This window comes from Hordeum vulgare, chromosome 5H (genome assembly GCF_904849725.1).
Source record: "Hordeum vulgare subsp. vulgare chromosome 5H, MorexV3_pseudomolecules_assembly, whole genome shotgun sequence".
Classification (NCBI taxonomy): Eukaryota; Viridiplantae; Streptophyta; class Magnoliopsida; order Poales; family Poaceae; genus Hordeum; species Hordeum vulgare.
This window is the reverse complement of record NC_058522.1, coordinates 311,056,046-311,071,851: the sequence shown is the minus strand read 5'-3', so window position 1 is coordinate 311,071,851 and position 15,806 is coordinate 311,056,046. Positions and strand designations below refer to the sequence as shown.

General features: G+C 40.9%; 1 protein-coding gene and 1 long non-coding RNA gene across 2 annotated transcripts; one reads left to right on the top strand and one right to left on the bottom strand.

Moving 5' to 3' along the window:
- Positions 1 to 2,791: 2,791 nt before the first annotated feature.
- On the bottom strand, positions 2,792 to 4,000 carry LOC123395723. Its single transcript, XR_006609817.1, has 2 exons — positions 3,343 to 4,000; positions 2,792 to 3,267 (listed from the first exon to the last, which is right to left on the bottom strand). It is a non-coding gene; the product is annotated as an uncharacterized LOC123395723 (long non-coding RNA).
- Positions 4,001 to 7,497: 3,497 nt separating this feature from the next.
- Positions 7,498 to 15,290, top strand: LOC123395297 (alpha-L-arabinofuranosidase 1-like). The gene is made up of 18 exons (XM_045090277.1): positions 7,498 to 7,834; positions 8,706 to 8,916; positions 9,066 to 9,120; positions 9,493 to 9,689; positions 9,926 to 10,047; positions 10,229 to 10,376; positions 10,570 to 10,639; positions 10,747 to 10,892; positions 10,978 to 11,023; positions 11,104 to 11,156; positions 11,567 to 11,711; positions 12,610 to 12,728; positions 12,861 to 12,932; positions 13,608 to 13,711; positions 13,971 to 14,027; positions 14,127 to 14,319; positions 14,396 to 14,539; positions 14,735 to 15,290. Exons 2-18 carry the CDS (start codon positions 8,734 to 8,736, stop codon positions 14,855 to 14,857), a joined length of 1,977 nt encoding a protein of 658 aa, XP_044946212.1. The 5' UTR covers positions 7,498 to 7,834; positions 8,706 to 8,733; the 3' UTR covers positions 14,858 to 15,290.
- The last annotated feature ends 516 nt before the right edge of the window (positions 15,291 to 15,806 follow it).

The window sequence follows — 15,806 nt, the reverse complement described above, 5'->3', positions numbered from 1 at the left end:
GAGCCCGGAAGAGAACTATTCATGTCATTGGTAGGCAAACCTCTATGTATAAAGATCCAACAGAAGCTGATGATGAGGAAGGAATTCCAACTGAGGTCCCTCCTCCAAAGAAGACAAAGTTGATGGCTGATGCTATAACAAACAAGCCTTCTGCTCCCAAGAAGTATTCTGCTCCTAAGAAGCATGTAGCTCCCAAGAGGACTACAAAGGATATTCCTCCAACTCAGAAAAAAGGCTCTGCGTCCAGAGATTTTGCTGCTGAGGAAGATGAGGATTCTCATGTTCTTATGAAGTTGAGACCTCATCTTCCAACTCATGATGCATCTCACCTAGTTGTTGAGGACATGAAGAAGAGGAAAGATGTAGGACTGAGGAAGTGGAGATCTATTGACCCGTATGCTGTGTGAAGGAGAACTGTTGTTGATCCCCTCTTTCACACAAGGGAATGACAAGATTTCTACGAGATAGTCTTGCTCGATAAGAATCCTGCATTCAGCGACATGAGATATGTCGATTGGGAATAAATCAAGGTCAATGAAGACTATTTTACTCATGTGAGAGAACATTTCACAATGGTTAACATTGAAAATTTTGTTGGCAAAGAGATGACTGCAAGTAATGTTCAGATGATCATGCAATTCTATTCCATCGCTCATTTCTATCTAGATGGAAGAATTGTTTGGATGAGTGAGGGTCACCGGTATGAGTCTACAGTTGATGAATGAGCCACTATCATTGGTTCTCCTAAAGCATGAGAAGAGGACTTGGATGTGTATTCACAGCTCAAGATTAATCACAACTCCATGGCCAACATGTACAAGCCCGTGCCCAATGTTTACCTGCTATCTCACAAGCTTGGCTCTATCTATTTCTTGCAATCAGGAATACCCACTACAAATACTATCATGAGACATACTCTGGCGCCCAAGTTAGGTGATGATAAGATGATTAGAGGTTATTCCATCAACATGATGCACCATCCAAACACCCACACCCCGTTCCGAGTGATGGACTTGATAGTTGAGACCATCAAGAGGATTGTTGCAGATCAGAAGAGATCTTGTCGATATGATCCATACATTCAGATGATCATCAATGCCAAGATTGGCAAGCAAGCATATCAACTTGATCGTCCCCACCTTCCACTCCAGCCTGATTTTCAGGAGAATGTAGTTGTGATGGATGATACCCATTCCAGCTCAGCTACTGCTAGAGAGGCAGCAGAGGCATCAACTGCAGAGGCTGCTAGGAATGCTCCACTTCAACCCCCACAGCTCAAAACCACAGATGCGCATATGTCCTTCTTGGTTAGGACCATCCAAGGGATGGAGAAGAAAGTTTTTGAGACCTTGCTGAACCAGAAGAGCCTAGAGAGGATCGTGGAGACAAAATTCCATGACTTGGATGTCAAGGTGTCGGAGTTGACCACCACTTTTCGGCAACTTCAGCATGAAGTTGACTCAGTGAAGATTCCATGCTCCAACAGTGATGATGATGATGACAATTCACCTCTTCCTACTACCACCCAGTTCAGGACTCACACTAGGTCAGCAGCTCTACCAGTATCGGAAGCAAGACAATCTTCGTCAGCTCAAGCTTTAGCTCCTACTCCTCCACCTCCAGTGTCTACACCTCCAGCTCAACCGACATCTGCAGAATCCTTCATCGATGCTCTCTTGTCCACTCCATCTTCATCTACCGGAGGAGATCGTGCCCAGAGAGACGCTTAGTTCTAGACCTTTGAACTTTTTGGTAACTTGTTGCCAAAAGGGGAGAAATGTATACATCAAATAGGGCTTCGAGGGGGAGAGCTTTGCATTTTATTTGCTCTCGTTTGTTTTTTCAAATTTTTTGGTATTTTGGATGACTTTATCCATTTAGAGGTGCGTTTGATCATACGCTTTGGTTGTTTGATGCTACCATGTTATTACTTTTGAGCTATCTACATGTTGATCATTCACTTCTTGTTTGGTGTAATGTGCATTACTTTTCATTCATATCATTTATGTGCACCACCAAGTTGTATGTAACATGAAAGAGTAATCCATGATCCTAATCGATTGTGCATTCAAGCACAAATTTAAAATAATGCACAAATTTAGGGGTGATCTTACTTTTCACATACTTCTCAAAGCATCGATGCTAATCACTAATTATATCTTTTGTTGAAGCTTTGATCTATATGTTGTCATCAATTATCAAAAAGGGGAAGATTGAAAGCACAATTGCTCCCTAAGGTGGTTTTGGTAATCAATCACAACGTATGCATCATTGGACTAATGAGTTTATTCAAGTATATTTCAGAAAAGTTCATAGATGCTTTGGCTATAGGATTGTGAGGAGATGCCCTTTGATGAAAAAAGAAGGCCCTTCATTTTATACCTTGTGAGAAATTACTTTGAGTTCATAGGAAAGCCAATACTAAGGGCATGATGTATTATAATGAATTGGTTTCTCGAGTGCTTAGAAGTAGCCACCAAAAATACTCAGCCACTCTCTCACAAAATATCTCTCTTCAAATCCATATCAGCAAAATCAGTGCCACCAACAATTTCCATTCGGCCCTACCGATTTTAAACTTGACAGAACCTATGCCAAATCCCACCATCTCGGTACCACCAACTTTCCTATCGGTGCCACCGAGATTCAGTGACCAACTTTCTATTGAGAAGATTTCAAGAATCGGAATTTCCGAGTTTGAAATCGGTCTCACCGAGATTTGGAAATTGGTCTAGGTCATCATATGGGTACCACCGAGATTCCTATATCGGTCTTACCAAAAATTCTGAAGTTGCCACATTTAATGCAACTCGGTACCACCGAGATTCATTTCAGTGTCACCAAATTGGATAATAATGTTGTAATAGGAGGTTCAGAACCAGGGACAACACAAAAAGGAATAACACCAACAGAGAAAACAAAGTAACTTACAACCCAGTCCATTCATTATTCATCGACCCTTATCTCTACACTCGCCTGTGCAAGGAAGAGTCGTTGTCCATGAGACAACGGGCATGAGAATCACCATCGCCAATCCATGGCTTTGTGAGCCACATCTATGTCCCGCCCCAAAAGACAGGAACCGGGGAGGGTTTCGGTGGATTGGCCCGGGGTAGACCGAGTGATCCCCTATCCTCGAAGCCGCCACCAACGCCAGCCTACTATGGAGTGGAGCAACAGCTCAATCCACTTCGCCCATCATAATCTGCAGCAGTTGGTCGTCCGCGGCAATTGGATCTGGGGATATCCCTCCACAAATCCCAACTCCTGTATTGTTGTACGCCCCCATCAGCTATCACCGACCAAACCTTGCCGTATCAGAGAGAGACCAACCTCCCTAACCATGCAGCACCACCAGAGAGAGCACCGCCATGACGGGGAAGGAGCCAGAGGAACCTTCTTCCACAGCGTCAACATCGCCAACCGTGTTGCGGCCGTACACGGTCTTGCACCCTCCCAATGCCCGACGGCTATCGGAGGCGAGGGACGCCAGCGGAGGCGAACCGCCGGGAAACCCCCTCTTGCATCGACAGAGAGACCGAGAGATTTCCACCGCGTGTAATGCCGTTACTGGAAGCTTCTGCTTCTTTTGTGAGAGAAATAGAAACAGGTAGTTCGTCCAACATGCGGGGTCCTCTCACTCTCAGTCGTCCGTTTGGGATCAGGCGATACAAATGCCACAAAGGCACACACATCATCATCATCAACTTGTTTTTTTTTATGAAAATAGATACCCATAAACCATGAAGTAAGAAGAAGTTGTTGTATAATATGTAAATGCCTTTTTATTGTTATAAACTTCATGTTGTATAAATAGTATAGAGTGGCAAGTTATTTGGTGAAGTTGTATATATGTGTTGTTTTGAACATGTCAACTGACCCTAGCCGGACTTCATGGCGAGGGTCGACCTTATTATCGTTTTATAATCGAGTGAATTCTAGTTTTTACCTTGTATTTGTACATATGTAACACATATTACCCCATTTAGTGGGACTTGTATCGAAATATCATATTTTGAACACTTTTAACAAGATTTTACCCCGATTTTACATTTTGCTTATTTATGGTAGGTAGGATTGGCATGTTGCGTCAATGATTAGTAAACAACATGTAAAGACCGGAGGGCATCATTGGCGATCATGTCCAGACCTCTCTTGTCCATCTGTTCCATTCCTCCTCCTTGTCCGGATGTTTTTTGACCTCAGGCGTCATACCTTGCCTAATGAACATGCATTAGAAAACGAGGGTCCAAAACTTCTAAAAGGGGTATTATAGATGAATTTTCACTCAACGGGGTAATTAGTGTCACAAATGCATATCTATGGGGCAATCACGAAGCCACATGATAATGATCCCTTTGGCTGGAGTGCCATCCCTCTCGACAATGATGGGAGCATGCTCGTGTGGTTGCACATAATTAACAATGCCTCACGTCCTGAGATGACCAAGTTTTAGTTTCATATTTAGCCGCCTACTTTACAGTAGAGAAGGTTTCTGTTAATGGTTCATAGCTATTGCATTGTCGCTCCATCCATGCCAATGCTTCTTAGTACCTCTAACCATGGCGATATGAGGAAGCTTTCCTACCATGCACGACCAACATTGGAAGGACGCATGTCTGACATCAAATAGAAGCACGATTACAATTGCAATGAAGCACGACCAACTTCGAAACAAAACATGGAAACCATCAGCCCAGTGGTGTTTGAACTGTGCCTAGATGCCACATTTTATTTCATGGAAGCAAGTTCTATTTTCTGGATGCACATTCTAGTTTCTTTGGAAGCAATAGTTCAGATTTGTTTCAAACTGATGCACCGTTCTAATAGTAAATAATTCTGCTTGGAAACAAATATCCTTCGAAGCAAATTAATGATGCTTGCATCATACAATTTTTTCCTCACTTGATTAAGTTGCAATGAAATAAATATACGAAGCTTCCAAAGGATATTAGAAAAGCTTTCATTGTTGAGACAAATGTTTACATGCTTCTATATATGGAGCTTCCAAAGTACTACACATGTATAGATCGTTTTTCCTGGAAATTCTTAAACTGTTATTACTAAATTTCTAGTATAGTTAGCAGAAACATGCATATGCATGCTGGTGGCTACCTTGTTTCATTCTCATTTCAAATATATATGCTTCTAACACATTATAATGCATCCTACTCAATAATTCCTTATCCGAAGCACTCTTTTCATGCTTCAGGGCTAAAAAAATTTATTCCATTTACAATGATCTATGCTTTCATTAATGATGAATCATATGTATATAGCTTATTTCCATGGTTCCTACAAACAGCGTGCTTCTAAATCACCCCTCAAGTGCTTCAACCAATATTAGTTTGTGCTACAGCCACGTAAATGCACCTTCTTTTAATAAAATTATTGTTCATACATTTTTAATCTTGCACCAATTTATTTATTTGAACCACTACAATGTACTCCATCCGTTCCTAAATATAAGTCTTTTTAAAGATTTCATTACGGACTACATACGAAACAAAATGAGTGAATCTACATGCTAAAGTATGTCTACATACATCCATATGTAGTTCGTAGTGAAATTTTTTAAAAGACTTATATTTAGAAACAGAGAAAGTATGCTTCATTGTTTCTCATTGATGTTTTCATGAAAAACATAAAAGATGCTTCTAAATTTTTTTTACAGATCTTTCCATGGTAATGAATCCCGACTTCAAGCATCGCTAATGTGTGCTTCTATCGTTGTCTAGACACATTGGTTCCATCAAGTGTGCTTTAACCAATACCCGTGAGTCTTCTTTCGGTGATATTATTGTACATTGTGTTTTGCTTCTTGCGGTGATATTTTTGTTTCAACCACTACTGATGTTAGCTTCATTGTTTCTTTCTTATGTTTTTATGTACAAATATTTTTTCCACCCTTTTCTGCTGCACGTCTTCATTTCCAACACAATGCTAATAGTGTTGAGTGTGCTGAACCAGGGATCATTTCTTGCCGGAGGCTACCTCGTTGAGGAAGAACTCATGACATCCGCGAAGCTGTCCTAGATACAAAATAATGCTTCCATTGATACAAAATAAAAAGATTTATGTCACATGATTAGATATTTTTTTCCATCGCAACATGAATGGATGCTTCCATCGATAAAAAGTAATGCTTCTATGATTGGATAATATATTTCCATCGAGACTTGAAAAGGTGCTTTCGTTGATAAAAAATAATGCTTCTTAGCAAACTTGTCATGAAAAAATGCATGTACAAAAATAATTATTTTTTCTGTTTTCTGTTGGAAGCACATCGCAATTAAAAAAACATGTTTTCCTTCAAAAGATGCATGTGAGAAAATGAAATTATATTTGTTTGTCGGAAGCAAATCATGAGTAGTTATTAAAAAAATAATTAGACACAGTTACTGCAAAAATACTGTGATCAATGAGAATCACATCTAATTAAGCCGTCTAACACACCAGGCGTGGGGTTACTATACCAAATTTGACAGTCATCCTACTTCTCATCCAACAGAATATGCATTGGTCTGATCCCTAACGTCTCCTTTTTAACAAGAATATCATCTTGGGACATGGAGTATCTGCTCCCGAGCTCATTTGAGCTCGGATGAACAGTAAAATCAGAAAAACATCAAAAAATGTTTAAAAAATTCTGAATTTTTTTTGGAACCAACTTTGACAAAAGTTTTAAGTGCATGCAAAAATTTGGCATGAACTAACATTTCTACAAGGTGTGGCAAAATAAACAAAATGGATGCTCTGAAAATGCGCATTTTCTGATTGTCTATTTTGTTTAGTTTTCCACGCCTTGTAGAAATGTTAGTTCATGCCATATTTTTACATGCACTTAGAACTTTTGTGAAAGTTGGTCTCAAAAAAATTTCAGAATTTTTTGAACATTTTTCGATTTTTTTCGATTTTACTGTTCATCCGAGCTCAAATGAGCTCGGGAGCAGAAAGGCACTTTCGATCATCTTGTACATATCTTCATTAGTATAGCAAGAATACCTCCATGCTCCATGTATTCTACTCCCTCCGTTCCTAAATATAAGTCTTTTAAGAGATTTCATTAGCAGTCTACATACGAAGCAAAATGAATGAATCTATACTCTAAAATATGTCTATATACATCCGTATGTAGTCTATTAGGGAAATCTCTAAAAAGACTTATATTTAGAAACGGAGGAAGTACATCTTCAGTTACTACCATACACAAATCTCTGTCACTTTTGAAGCAATGACAAAAACAATCCATAGGTAAAATATATCCTTTATTCTTTTCACCCATAAAACAAACTAATTAGATAGCCATGCAAGAAAACTAACTACGATAAATCAACACGGACTCGAGGTTATGAATAATAAAGCACAATGACCTACATGAACCAATTGAATGCACAAATACTTTCACGCCATTAACCATACGTAGTGTTTTTGCAGCCCTAAAAAAGCGTAGTGTTTTCGCAATATGAACATCCTTGTGTGTGTGGACACAGAGATACGGCCACAAACAAACTCAGCCCCCAAAGCCGTTGGACGGATGGTTGCCACGACGAATGCGCCGCGCACGAACTAAAAGGCCGGCGATGCGGATAGGCACCACAGCTCGCTCCGGGGCCCACGCGTGTCAGTGGCCAGACGCCGCCGCCGAAGCACACCCCGGCAAGCAACCAGCCGTGGCGCCGCCAGCCTCCGTCATCCCACGGCGGAGGCCGTTGTGCACCCCGCGCGCTTCACTTCGAAGCCACCGTCGCGTCGCCTCCGGCCTCGCCTACTTAAGGCCGCAGCCTCCGGGTCTCCCTGCACCTCGCGCTCACTCCTCGACCTGTGCTGCCTGGTGAGGACTCTCCTCCGACTGCGGTCTTTTTCTTTGCGTCTGGCTCTGCTTGTTTACTCCTTCGGTTCTTGGTTTCGTAGATGACTTGTTCGATGAAATGATCAATACAGGAGAATTGCTCCATGCCCGTGCTTTCGTTCGACCAGTAATAGGACCATTTGAATTCAGCTCCCATTTCCTGTCTAAAAACAAGTGTGTAGTTGTATAATATGTAATTCTTATAATTCTTATAAACTTCATGCTGTACAAATAGTATAGAGTGGCAAGTTATTTGGTTAAGTTGTATATATGTCTTGTTTTGGACATGCCAGTTGACCCTGGCCGGACTCCATGCCCAGGGTCGGCCTTATTGTCGTTTTATAATTGAGTGAATTCCATTTTTTTACCCCATTTAGTGGAACTTCTATCGAAATATCAGATTTTGAAGTCTTTTAACACGATTTTACCCCCGATTTCGCATTTTGATTATTTATGTTAGGTAGGATCGGCATGTTGGGTCAATGATTCATAAAAATACATGTAAAGATCGGAGGGCATCATTGGCGATCATGTCCAAACTTCTCTTGTCCATCTGTTCCATTCTTTCTCCTCGTCTGGATATTTTTGGACCCCGGGCGTCACCAAATACCTTGCCTAATGAACATGCATCAGAAAACGAGGGTCCAAAACTTCTAAAAGGGGTATTCTAGACGAATTTCCACTCAACGGGGTAATTAGTGTCACAAATGCATATCTATGGGGTAGAATATGGAATTCACTCTTTATAATTTGATGGTGACATGTTTGAGTAGTTTGTACTTATAATTTCCATCAAAAGACGTCATTGGCATTGCATAATGTATCCTGATTTAATATTTTTTCAAACTGACAGATTGGTTAGGCGTTAGAACTTGGAGCATATGGGTTCCAAAGAAATGCCCCGTCGTACTCGTACTATTCTCTGCTTCTTGCTTCTCTTCTGCGTGAGCTGCAAATGTTTGGCATCAGAATTTGAGATCACCCAAGTGGCAAGCCTTGGTGTTGATTCCTCACCGCACCTTGCTCGAAAGATCCCTGATACGCTGTTTGGAATATTCTTTGAGGTGAGAAAAAGATGCAGATCTTGTTGGTTCATCTTTTTCTCGTGGCACTTTGCAGGCATCTCTAGTTTCACTGCATTCACAGAATAATCCATCTGTACTAATTATGTTCCATCAGGTTCTCACTTCAACTGGATTGACTAATAATGTAGGAGATCAACCATGCAGGAGCTGGTGGAATATGGGCAGAACTTGTTAGTAATAGAGGTACTTACATACTTCTCAATTCTAATACACAATACTTCAAGTAAAACTGACATGTGACAACATTCCTATCCAATCCAGTCTGTTGGAATATCTGAACTTAAACAGGGAACTATATTGTTGACAAAGAAAAGCATATATAATAAATTTGGAAGAGCTACCCTTATGTATTATTGGCTGAAGGTTACAATTCCCTATTGACCTTTTCTTCATGATGAATTCAACTCTACTTTACCACAACATCTTCAAGTCAGTCATGACTATTTTCCAATTATGGAAATTCCATCTTACACATCCTGAATAAACCAATAGGCATTCACTCAAGTTGCTGTTGATTTTCGAGGTCTAGAATAACTTGGTTTTCCTATGATCCAGGTTTTGAAGCAGGAGGCCCCCATACTCCATCAAATATTAATCCATGGTCCATCATTGGAGATGACTCTTCCATATTTGTGGGAACAGACCGTACGTCATGTTTCAGTCGAAACAAGGTTGCTCTAAGAATGGAGGTTCTCTGTGATAACTGCCCAGTTGGCGGTGTTGGCATTTACAACCCTGGGTTCTGGGGCATGGTATGAGTTTACGTTGATCACAAGTTGATTAATCATAGCATACTGCTGTTACTTCGTGTTTTTTTCCTCATGAAACTAAAAGTAACTAGCACCATGCATGTTGTGTGTAGCTTTCAGGTAATGTTAGCTTTCATGCTCTCATGTTTGGCAAAGTTTTGTGCACATCGTGTAATATACTGCATTTTCATTTCTTTGCTTTCCAATAATGCCATCATAATTATCATTCCAATCTCCAGAACATAGAAGATGGGAAGACCTACAATCTAGTTATGCATGTCAAGTCACCAGAAACGATAGAAATGACAGTTTCACTAACAAGCTCTGACGGGCTACAAGTTTTGGCTTCAGCTGCCATACGGTTAGCATCTTCTCTCTCAAATTTGAACATCATGACGAGTATATTTGATTATTAGCAACACTGGCAGAGCTATGTGTATGCCAGAGGGGGCCACTGTAGCCCCAGCCTTTGAAAGAAAAAGAATTGTGGAGGAAAAGCTGCGGCACTGATTAACAATAAGGAACGGTTTGCATTTCTGCAGAGTACCCGGCGGATCAAATTGGATAAAATTGGACCAGAAGTTGGTTGCTAAAGGAACAGACAGAACCTCAAGACTTCAAATAACAGCTAGGACGAAGGGAGTTGTCTGGCTTGATCAAGTATCACTCATGCCTTCGGATACATACAAGGTGAATCATACTTTTATTGTCGATATTGGTACTCAGAATATTAGTAAACATCTCAAGAAAAGCTACACTGAAATTTAATCTTGTTAAAACTTACAAACTTAAAGGTAGATTTGAATCGTTCTAGTATATGATTATACTATGGTGCATATGTTTATCTGAGAGTTTGACATACCAAATTTGTTTGTACTCTCAGGGGCATGGTTTCCGCACAGAACTCATATCCATGCTTTTGGATTTAAAACCCCGGTTCTTGAGATTCCCTGGTTTGTTGAAACTGTTTCTGATTGAAAAAATTGAATTCGTGATGTTTGCACATATATTATTCAGACAGATCTGGGATTATTGATTAGGTCACATACAACTATTGTAGGAGGTTGCTTTGTTGAAGGCAGTTGGTTAAGAAATGCATTCAGGTGGAGGGATTCTATAGGTCCATGGGAAGAGAGGCCTGGACACTATGGGGATGTCTGGAATTACTGGACGGATGATGGCCTCGGATATTATGAGTTTCTTCAGGTGCAAGTTTACAACGTTTCACCCTTTCCTTTTCTATTATTACCTTTACTTTAATCATATATAACTTTTGAGACCTATATAAAAGCTTGCTGAAGACCTTGGTGCTGCCCCAGTCTGGGTATTCAACAATGGTAATTATTACTAGACATCTTATATCTTTGATCACTACTGTTTCCCTCCTTGATTACGAAAGTTCTCCCTTAATTATCAGGAATCAGCCACCATGATGAAGTTGATACTACTGCTATTGCTCCTTTTGTAAAGGTATGTCCTGAAGTTTGAACTCCTGACTAAATTTCTAGCAGACCGGGCCATTCCTTTTTCTTTTCTGGGCATATCTGAAGATTAGAAACCTTGTGACTCTGAACATAACAGGAGAAATATGTATGATGAGACTGTTCGAGTGGCCTAAAATAGCAAAAATATTTCTTCTCGCTGATCAATATTGGAACATAAATGGTGTTGGTCTTATTTCTTTAGTTTCTTATTAACGCAGCTCAAAAAAAGGCGATCATTGATATCGAACACAAAGTAAATTGTACGTTTCTCTGAATAGTGAATAGTATCACACTTATCAAGAGATTCCAATTTCGTTTGCAGGCTTAGTCGCTTAGGTAGTTAACTCACAATTTAGGTTCATTATTTTGGAACTTCTGTTATCATCTGCTCTACAGGATATACTGGACAGTCTAGAATTTGCAAGGGGGAGTGCAGAATCAACATGGGGTTCTGTTAGAGCTGCAATGGGGCATCCTGAACCATTCCCAGTCAAATATGTTGCAATTGGAAATGAAGATTGTGGGAAAGAAAATTACCGTGGTAAATTTTCAACTGTAATCCATTCCACACTCAAAGTCTTTTTTGTGGTAATCTGCACACTTAAAGCCCTGTGCACAATATTAAGATATACAATCGAGGAGCAGGAAGCATAGCTGGGCCATGATATATATCTGTTAAAATAAGAAACACATGCAATCGAAGGAAACCAATATGTGATTACGTGCTTGCTCGCCGAGAGTCACATTTGTGCATATGAAAAATCACAAGAATATATTAGCGTGCAACGTGCATCATGTACATAATTCGAATTTGTCTGACATACTCATATAAGCTGACAATCTCATTTGATAATCATCCATTCAATTTTCTGTCACACATTTCTAAGTATGTGGAAGAGAGGGATATCAAGTCAAAAGTTTTTGATGAGGCCATGTTTCTCATTCTAGGATTTTTCAGGCCGAGCAGTGCTTATATATATCATATAGAAATCCCTTAAACTTAAGAGAACATGTACTCATCATCAGAGTGGTCTGATCGCGCGAAGAAGACTTTACATCCATCTGATAATGGGGAGACTACTGTCCAGTGTCTTATGGTAGATAGCAATGATCGCCTTTCTAAGGTCCCAAGGTTTAGATTCAGTGAATGTGATTCATTCTAACGCTGACCAGACAGTGATATTGTGGATTAATGTTCTCCTATTTTAAGAGCATTATGTACCCGAGATAAACCGATATGCCCGCAACAGCTAAGAAAACATGAAAGTGGTTATGTGCCCCTTAATTATTTTGGTTGATTTTGCATGTAAAGTGTTTCTATCTTATCATAACTCCCTAGTATAGTGTATAAATTTTACTTGAACTATAGAGAACCCAACTATTTTCTACTGATATGATATGTCTTTAGATACATGACATTCTCTAATTCTATTGAACAGGTAACTACCTTAAGTTCTACAATGCTATAAGAGAGGCCTATCCAGACATTCAGATGATTTCAAATTGTGATGGTTCATCTACACCCCTTGACCATCCTGCTGATTTATATGATTTCCATGTACGCTACTTGCTATCCAGATCTGTTTGCCTTCCTTGTTGTATAGATCCTATAATTCTATCTCATGTTTTGTCACCGAGGTCGAGTACTCAAGTTTTTTTCTGAGATCTTGAGGATGCTTCTTCTTTTTAGGTCTATACCGGTTCCAGTGCACTATTTTCCATGAAGAATACATTTGACAATACCTCTCGTAGTGGGCCCAAGGTATGCCTCAGTTGTCATTGCTTTGCGGACCTTTTTATGTTGCAGAAAGATGCCTGTGAAATAGCTTTGCAAAGGCTCTTGTTTCATGATATTACCTTTCATATGAATTCACAATTTGGTCGCATTTTTCAAGGGTTGTTCTTAGGATAGCCTAGCCTTGTTGATGTAGGCTTACTGTAAAATGGTTCTCTTGTTCTTAATATTAATTATGTAACACTCCATGTTTGTTTAAGTTTTATTATCAGTTCACCTAAAATGGTTGAACTAGACAACCAGTTGGTATGGATGGTTTACCAGGGCCTATATACAACTCAAATCCAAAATCAGCCATGTGGGACAGAAGCCACCACTACTACCATCAAGGGCTGAATATATGCTAAATTAGGCCAGGGTGTTGACACTCACCACAGTTAGGGAGGGGGGGGGGTCTTTGAATACAGTTCTGCCGACTACACCTAAAAATGTTATGCAATTTGCGAATGTAAGGTCATTGAGGAATATCATGAGGATGAGTAAGGAGGATATCCACCGCGTGATGTTTTTATATGTCATGGAGAAATCATGGGAATTTGATGCATTCTCTTATTTACATCACCGTAGATGCCTTGGGTGTTGGCCTCACCTCATCCTGGTTAGCCACACTAAGCATCTTTCTGAATGTAATTTTGAGTGCAGGCTTTTGTTAGCGAGTATGCTGTTACAGGAAACGACGCAGGCAGAGGAAGTCTTCTTGCTTCATTGGCAGAGGCCGCTTTCCTTACTGGGCTGGAGAAGAATAGGTAACTCTCCTTCAAAATATTTTTTATTTGACACTTTGTTGTTGGGTGATTCACACCTGAGTTTCATGGATAAAAGTTTGGTACTACCTCTGTTCCTAAATATAAGATGTTTGGCAGTTCACGTCTTATATTTCGTAACGGGGGCTGTACTATGTTTTCTTGAGTGTACCTAATGGAGATTTATTGCATTCTACTTACGAGAAACAACAAAGTGGCGTTTACTTTTGAGTTACCTGACCATTCGCTTCTCTTTTTGCAGTGATGTTGTTCAGATGGCAAGCTATGCACCGCTCTTCATAAACGATAACGACCGCACGTTAGTTATCAGTCAATGGCTTGCGCTTTCTTCAACATTTCACCTGTTCATGTTGATTATTTTAGCATTGCAATAATTACATTCGAACATGACAATCAGGTGGAACCCAGACGCTATCGTCTTCAACTCCTGGCAGCAATACGGAACTCCCAGTTACTGGATGCAGACGCTTTTCCGAGAATCAAGCGGTGCTACGGTCCATCCCATCAGTCTCAGTTCAAGCTGCTCTGGTTTGCTGGCAGCATCTGCGATCACGTGGCATGATGACGAGAACAGCTTCCTGAGAGTGAAGGTAAGTACAAACTTTTGGCATCCTAGCCGGTACGTGGACGGTGTTGTACTGATCCCGGAAGCTCATGCATTCACAGATTGTGAATTTCGGGCCAGATGCCGTGGGCCTCACCATCTCGGCGACTGGGCTCCAGGGCAGCATCAATGCGTTCGGATCCACCGCGACCGTTCTCACATCTGGCGGTGTAATGGACGAGAACTCTTTCGCTAACCCAAACAAGGTAACACACCGACCTCTGCTCGCATTCAGATCAAATACGCGCAAAGTGTAGATCCTGTCGCCATCGGTTATGATATGATACGATCAGACGCGCGGCAGTTGCAAGTGCTGTTGTTTGTTTGTTCGTTTGTTTGTTCTGGTCAGCTCATCTGAAGCAGCCAATGCGCTTTGCGTCTAACTATGATGAACGATGCAGGTTGTGCCGGTGACGGTCGAGTTGCGCGACGCTGCGGAGGAGATGCAGGTCACGCTGCCTCCTCACTCTCTCACTGCATTCGACCTGGCGCTGGCGCAGTCCAGGCTTGTAGCGGACGTGTGAAGCGAATGACACGGTGTCGGTGAATAAGGGAACGATGGGCAGGGCAAAGCACCGGCAACAGCAAGCGGAGATGGGTCAGTGCGCGCGCTTGTGTGCCGATAAAGCACTGGATCTTTTGTGTATGGCGCCTTGGCGGTGTGGCAGGAAGGAAATACAGTACTATGCTAAATAAAAATCACGTCAGGCTTATTTTCTCTTCTTTTCTTTTCTAATGAAAGCACATTTTTAGTTTTTCTTGGCGAAGGCAATGGAAAAGGTCAGATGAACCCCAGCCTCTGCATCGATAAGGCGAAGGCAAAGGAAAGGTGTGTCATTTTGTCAAATTCCTCGTATCACACGGAAGTTGACAGAATGACACAACTTTCATTGACCTTTGTCATGTAATACAACATCATAACAAGCCTTGCAAGCAATGTGACTAAGGAGTTAGTTACATGATCTTGTATTACGGAACGAGTAAAGAGACTTGTTGGTAACGAGATTAAACTAGGTATGGTGATACCGATGATCGAATCTCGCGTAAATAACATACCGAAGGATAAAGGGAATAGTATACGGGATTATATGAATCCTTGACATAGAGGTTCAACCGATAAAGATCTTCGTAGAATATGTAGGAGCCAATATGGACATCCAGGTCCCGATGTTGGTTATTGATCGGAGAGTGTCTCAGATCATGTCTGCATAGTTCTCGAACCAGTAGGGTCTGCACACTTAAGGTTCGGTGACGTTTTGGTATAGTTGAGTTATATGTGTTGGTGACCGAAGTTTTGTTCGGAGTCCCGGATGAGATTCCGGACGTCACGAGGAGTTCCGGAATGGTCCGAAAACGAAGATTGATATATAGGAAGTTGGTATTTGGATTCTAGAAGGTTTTCGGGCATTGCCGGCAGTGTACTGGGAGTGACGAATGAGTTTCAGGGACCCACTGGATGGGCCCACCATGCCC